This window comes from Scatophagus argus, chromosome 14 (genome assembly GCF_020382885.2).
Source record: "Scatophagus argus isolate fScaArg1 chromosome 14, fScaArg1.pri, whole genome shotgun sequence".
NCBI classification, from domain to species: Eukaryota; Metazoa; Chordata; class Actinopteri; family Scatophagidae; genus Scatophagus; species Scatophagus argus.
The window spans coordinates 15701189-15708275 of record NC_058506.1 but is presented as its reverse complement, the minus strand read 5'-3'; the positions used below and the strand labels follow the sequence as shown (position 1 = coordinate 15708275).

The following is a 7087-nucleotide window of genomic DNA, read 5'->3' as shown; positions in this document are numbered from 1 at the left end:
TTAATTACCTGCTGTGGGCTGCTGTGGGCTGTGCACATCCCATGCCAGTTTGTGAAGGTTCCTGTCAAAACACCTTTTGTTGTTCATCTGAAAAAGTCAACAAGAAATTGGTATGGGAATTTCTTTAAGAAGGTACAGTACAGTTATTTCATTTTAATTAGTTGTTTCCTTTTTTGATTATATTAATTTCTTTCAAGCAACAATTGCAAGAATTCACTGGTGTTCATTTTTTTATTTACATGTGACAGTTTTCAGGTTTTCCTTTTTGATAATAAATTGAATCTAATTTAAGCAATTTGAATATGTCAGCCTTGGTTCTGGGGATTAATGTAACAAGAACTAATAAGAAATTTAAAATGGTGGCACAACATAAATCTGTGTCAGTTGGTGAACTAATCACAAAAAAATACACTATGTAGACAAAAATATTGGGACACCTGACCATTTCACCAGCAGGGACTTTAATGACATCCCCTTTTTAATACTTAGACAGTTTGGCAGCTCTAACAGCTTCCACTCTTCTGGGAAGGGGGTCATGTACTGATGTTGGCTGTCAGTCTCTGTTCCAGTTCATCCCAAAGGTGTTGGATCGAGGTCAGGGCTCACTACATGTCAGTCAAGTTCTTCCACAAACTCCCAAATCCCAAACTGCTGTCACAAAGTTTGAAGCATAGCATTGTCCAAGATGTCTAGGTATACTGAAGCATTAAGATTTCCTTTAACTCGAACTAGGGGGCTGAGCCCAACTCCCGAACAGCCCCATACCACACCTGAATTCAATAATAAAGAGGTGTGTCCCAATAGTTTTGTCTATATAGTGCATGTGTCCCTGTGAGCGTAGTTTTAATGAAGTGATAAACACCCAACTAAATCTGTAGTATACTAACCGGCCCACAGGTGGCACTGGCACACCCACGTTGCCTCCAGTCATGGACCATTGACCAGTCAGAGTGCCGGAGTCATAGTGCTTGGGTCAGACCAGGTAAGAAAGAAAGTTATTTTCACGTTATTACTCTGTTATCGTACTTGGAATAGCTTTACTCAGACGCACAGTTCATGAAGATGAATCGTTTTAGAGCTGCCACAGAGGAAAAGTTAGTGAAGGGCCGAGCTCTCACTGTGGCCATTACCACTGTTTACATCAGCTAACGCTGCTAGCTAGCTTAAATGCTTTCCTAACTGCTAACTGTTTCCTAGTTCGTATGCTTGTCCCCGTCCACAACAGCAACCCTTGTTATTTTATTTGAATGTTAAATCATCAACAAATGGCGAACGTCTTTGTTACGGATAAAGTTTACTTTTGCTAGCTAGCGTACTAATTTTAAGCAACAGTAGCCTTAACGTCAGCTAAGATAAGCTGATGTTATGCCACAGCAAAGTTGCGTTAGTAGCTGGTGATAAACGTGATTAGCCACTGTTCTTTCTGACACTAACGATATCTGGTGCTTGCTTGTTTGGGTTTACCACGTCTGTGTGTTGCTTTTACTGTATTTCGTAGTAGATTCTCATGATGAATCAATGCTATCGTAACTGCAGGAATGTAAATGTCTGAGGACAGGGAAGCCCAGGAGGATGAGCTGCTTGCTTTAGCAAGTATCTACGATGAGGAGGAGTTCAACCGGCCGGAGTCTGCACCGGGGGGAGAGATCCAGCTCTGTCTGGAGCTCCCTCCTGATTTCAAAGTTGTAGTCCAAGGTACGTCTCTCAGTAAGCCTTGTGACGATTTACGGGTGCACATCTCATTTGCAGGTCAAGTGTTGTGTACTTTTCATATATTTGGTCTATATCATGGATGATTTTCCTAAAATTATTCCCTCCCAGTCTTAGTAAGGAATAGAGATTAGTTTCAGTCCCAATAAGAAGGTAATTTAATTTCCTTTGTGTACTGCAGGAGAGAAGCAAGCTGAATATAAGGTCTCCTTCTTACCTCCTTTGGTGCTCAACTTTGAGCTTCCTCCAGACTATCCATCCACATCGTCACCAATCTTCACTCTCAGCTCTAAATGGATGACCAGAGCACAGGTAAGACTCATGCTGGCTTATTATATTATTATTCGAAACATTTCAGCAAGGTTTGGCAAACTGTTCAAATTGATAGTTAACTGAGGAAAAGTGAGTGGCTTTAACATGGAAAGACTTACTGTTGCCATTACTGAACCTTTACTATACATCACTCTCAATACCTGTTCCTTCTCCTTTTCCATTTCACTTCCTCAGATGAGCTCGCTGTGCAGACGCCTGGATGAGCTGTGGGAGGAGAACCAAGGCTGTGTGATTCTGTTCACATGGATCCAGTTTCTCAAAGAAGAGGCTTTAGACTTCCTGGGCATCCAGTCTCCTCTTGTGGTGATCAGGGGAGGAAATAAGGCAGGTGGTGAGCGCAGGAAAACCAACGCTGCAGTGACAGGTATAGTGAGTGTTTTGATAAAGTTATAGAAGTACCTCTCTTAATTGCCTTACGATCGTGTATTTATTAAAAAACAATAGATAGTGTGTCATAATTTTCTTTCATGTCAAGTTGAAAGAAGGTCAACACATGCACAGAAATACTCTCATAATAATCTAATATTCTGCTATTTTGTTATTACTGTTATGGTGTGAGGTAGTTTGGCTGATACTGTAGATTAACTGGGTGCAGTACCAACAATTAACATTTATTTCCCTTGCCTAATTTGTATACTATAAAACATAAATATAAAATCACATGGCAAGTATTTTTCTTGCATGAGAAAACTGCATTTTTTAAAATAAAATATCTGTAAGGAACACACTTAAATGTTATAAAATAAATATAAACAAATAAATGTATTAAACACCTTTTTGTTGTTCTTTTTAAAACAATTAATACAAGTATTCATTTTGTTCAGCTTCTGAAGACACTGAGGAGAAGAAAAGGGAGATACGGAAAGAAAACTCTGAACAGTTGTCTTCTTCTTCTCAACTGGACCCACGGGCCCTTCTTGTGATGGACCCACGAGCAGACCTCCTACCTCATCTCCTGGACTTTGATGAGGCGCAGCGTCAGAGGGTGTTTGACAGCAAGGTGTTCTGCTGTGGGATCTGCTTTGTAGAGAAGCTGGGCTCCAACTGCCTGACTTTTAAGGAGTGCCAGCATGTCTACTGCAAAGCCTGCATGACTGAATATTTCCAGATCCAGATACGGGATGGCAACGTTCAGTGCCTTAATTGCCCTGAGCCCAAATGTTCCTCTTTAGCCACACCACTGCAGGTATGAAAGCAGGAAACAGATGTGTGTTTTTAGATGAGCGTTTTAACTAAATTCCCACTCTGCAGCTTCAAATGTTTAAGTTTCCTCACCTCATCACTTGTAATGAACCGTTGCTCTCCGTCTGTTTTTAACTCTCAGGTGAAGCAGCTGGTTGATGAGGAACTGTTTGCTCGTTATGACCGTTTGCTGCTTCAGTCCAGTCTGGACCTCATGGCTGACGTGGTCTACTGTCCCCGCCAGTCCTGCGGCACCGCTGTTATGGTGGAGCCAGACACGACCATGGGTATTTGCTCAGCCTGTCAGTATGCTTTTTGCACACTGTGTAAGATGGGCTATCATGGTCTCTCCAACTGTAAAATCCCTGCAGGTAACGTCACTGAACATACAGTAATTTTGTTTCTAAGGGTAACAAGAAAAGAGTAGTTACTTTGTTAGCATTGTTATGTCTGCGTGTTGGACGGATGCGCATCTATACCCTTCTAAATTCTTTACAGTTACACGGATAAATAGTGTTAAACGTTTGAGATACATCTCTATTTGTTTACTTGCAAGATTGCTACTGGCCTTCTTAAAGTACAGTGCATTAAAATTCCTTGTGGACTTGAGACATTGTGACTAATAATGGTTTCAGGTGCTGTTTTGGTAAAATATATTTATAAAGAAGAATGAGTTCAGTCACATTTAACACTGAATCCTCAGGTTAAAACCATTGCTGTCTTTGTTGTTTGTCTGGTGCCACAGATGAATTGCGTAACCTCAGAGATGAGTACCTGTCAGCCACAGCTGAAGTGAAAAAGTTCATGGAGCAAAGGTTTGGGAAGAGGGTCATCCAGAAAGCAGTGGAAGAATCCTTTAGCAGAGACTGGCTCAATGAGAACTGTAAATGCTGCCCACGCTGTGGAACAAATATACAGGTAGGGCTCCCCCTGCTGGTCACAGTGCTGTAGAACAGGTTTTATTTTTTGACATCACGAGGGGAGTGTTCACTGCAATCAGCTTTGGATATGAAACAAAAAGAGTATTTTTTTTTTTTTTTTTTTCATTTACTGATATTATACACAGATTGAGAGAAGGTAGTCAGGTGAATTGACTGCAACATGTATTTGATGCACAGTATTTAAAAGTGCTTCTTTTAAATGACACTAAAGTTTTCTTAATGTTACTATCGCTTTGCCTGACGACTCCTGCCCCAGCTTATGTCAGTTACTGTTGCTAACTGGGAGTCCTCTCCCACCAATGCACTGTCTCTGTGTCTCTGTAGAAAGTGGATGGATGCAACAAGATGACCTGTACCTCATGTAAACAATATTTCTGTTGGCTGTGCCTGGGCTTGCTCAGCAAAATCAACCCGTACAGCCACTTTAACAACCCTCATTCACCATGTTATAACCAGTGAGTCATCTGTGTTCTTCTTCTTCTTCTTTTTTTTTTTTTAAACATTCACCACTCCAGCTAGATAGTCACTGCCACTTAATGTCTGTCAGATTGATTGAGCGTGTCATTTTCTGCCTGTTGCAGACTCTTTCACGGTGTGGATCTCGATGAAGAAGATGCCTTCTGGAGTGATGAGGAGGACTGACACCAGCGCAGTACCTCACTTCTGTATGCTCCATTTGAATGCACTTTATGTCACACAACCACCACTCATTCATATTCAGTGCCACCATTGTTTTGAAATGATCAGGCTTTTTGGTGTCTAACATTCAGTGCCCAGCTGTGAATTATATGAATTTACTGAATAAATGAAATATGTACAATAGATGAATAGAAGTAGAATAGAATAGAAGTACTCAGTCAGGAAGGGCAAAAGCAGTTTTAGGTTTTATTTGAGAGGGAAACAGAGGAAATCAGCTGTGGTCGTTTGGTAAATGTAGACATTTTCTTTAAAATAAAATCACTTGATTATGAGCTTTAAGAATACATACTTGGGCATGTGATTAGTGGCCTTTTAAATATGACAAGGTCATAGGAATGGATTTTTGATACATTTGATACAGAAAAAAAACATTTTGGTTGAATTTCTCTTAGTTATATGTTATATTAGGTCTGCAGCGTTGCTGTCTGTTTTCTGAATTGGACACATGCTTCTGGTTCAGTTTTGACATCTCACAGGCTTATAGTGATCAAGAAATGATCTTGGAAACAGTGATGGAGGTCATTTGGGTAAATGCAAGGTGCTTCCAATTAACTAGTAACCATCCCTTTTGAGTGCTGAAGGGCAAAGAAAGGCTTTGCGTATGTTTGCCTTTATTATGCTCATCTGCCTCTCTGGCACGGCTATTTTTCATACACCCATTAGGATGGATAATAAGGTGAATTTCATCATCCAACCGATACCCTTATACACAAACACACCATGGATACAGGATAAAAGGGCAAAGCTGGAGATTCATCACCATTCATAAGTCCAGTGCAATGTTTTATTGTTTGTATCATTGTCATGGGATTTTTCTGTATACAAAAGAGATGAGTTTGTTTACAGAAAAGTGTCTTTTTACATCTTATTATAAAAGGGTGGCTGAAAAGAAGGATTTTGTGGCGTTGGTTTTGGGGAATCGTTTCATTATTAGTTTTAGTCATATGTTTGTTTATAGAATAGAATATATAATAATATAGAATATAGTAAAGGAGAACACTGCAGTAAATAATTCACAGATAGGGATACTGGAATTATGATTATGGTGTAGGTGTGTACTTGTTGGAAAGACGAATCATTTCAGGGTATGTGGTGCAAAAAGGAAATCTTCACCTGGTTAAAAAGTCAAGGCATTGAGGAGTGACTCTTGACTCTATTTATTCACACCCCTCTCATTTGTACAACATTTATTTTAATGTTACCAAACATTTGTGTCAAAGAGAGTCCGTGTAATCTTGATAATGTCTAGAGATACAAAATTGAATTTGTATGTTAATTTATTTTCTTTTTTGGTTATATTTGACCGGAAAGGACACAATGCAATGCAAGCAGTTCTGTTTGAAACTGAACATTGTAGCACATCAGTTCTTTTTTTCTACATTGAATGATTTGCTCCTCACTGCTTCAAAAGTGGAAATTACTTTGAGAACTGGTGCTGGTGAGAACACAATCATTTGTTCAGTGTCAGCATATTGATTCACTTCCCTCTAAATGAGGAGCCACTGTCACTTCATGTCTTACGTAAAAAAACGTTTGAATACATGACCTGTAGAATCCTTTAAAAAATGCGTTCAGCATACTGTTCCTCAAAATAAATGTTGCCACTTAATATTTTGCCCATCGTATTCATTCAGTATAAGACATAAAAATTTTCTTTGGTACGAACACAAACTACGAATACAATACCTTCACATATGCATGTAGATCATCTTTTCTTTTGTCAATGGTGGAGACACGCAGCTATCTAGTGCATTGAACTGACGTCCAGTTAGGGCTGGACAGCAAATTCAGTGATGGTGATTCCAAATCAGATTCCATGAATGAGTTGGGGGGGAGAGAAAAACAAAAAAAGCTCAGATAAGCAAACTTGTCCTATTCTATGTTGCAGACATGACATGACAGTTCTGCTTCAGGACGCTAATTGTATGTTATTGTGGGGGGTGGGGGATGGGGGGGTATCAGGTCCAACATCATTCAGATAAAACTGCCAGACCTTGTAGAACTGATCTGCTTTATATAGTATATTTTTAAGATATCCCAAAGGAACCAGAGAGACACAGAAGAAAAACTGAAGGTTTAAATGTTTAGGAGGATTAGGATTATATGCACTCTGCTTATGATTTTTGATCTACAAGGGTCCTACTCTTAATGGCTTCTTTGTAGGCTTATTTGTGGGTATTTCATTATCAGCTGTTCAACTGGCAGTACTATTTGAAAATAAG

The 7087-nt window shown here is 39.5% G+C and overlaps 1 protein-coding gene across 1 annotated transcript; it reads left to right on the top strand.

The window, feature by feature from the left end:
* Window positions 1-113: 113 nt before the first annotated feature.
* On the top strand, window positions 114-6474 carry rnf14 (ring finger protein 14). The gene is made up of 10 exons (XM_046410477.1): window positions 114-132; window positions 898-982; window positions 1537-1695; window positions 1892-2022; window positions 2218-2407; window positions 2868-3229; window positions 3368-3596; window positions 3971-4143; window positions 4491-4621; window positions 4748-6474. Exons 3-10 carry the CDS (start codon window positions 1545-1547, stop codon window positions 4806-4808), a joined length of 1428 nt encoding a protein of 475 aa, XP_046266433.1. The 5' UTR covers window positions 114-132; window positions 898-982; window positions 1537-1544; the 3' UTR covers window positions 4809-6474.
* The last annotated feature ends 613 nt before the right edge of the window (window positions 6475-7087 follow it).

What these genes read in the sequence shown, in the direction of transcription:
- rnf14 (XM_046410477.1), top strand. Translation starts at nt 1,545, where the DNA reads ATGTCTGAGGACAGGGAAGCCCAGGAGGATGAGCTGCTTGCTTTAGCA. An exon ending in AACCAACGCTGCAGTGACAG is followed by an intron (nt 2,408 to 2,867) that starts GTATAGTGAGTG and finishes CATTTTGTTCAG; the next exon opens with CTTCTGAAGACACTGAGGAG. An exon ending in CATTCACCATGTTATAACCA is followed by an intron (nt 4,622 to 4,747) that starts GTGAGTCATCTG and finishes TGCCTGTTGCAG; the next exon opens with ACTCTTTCACGGTGTGGATC.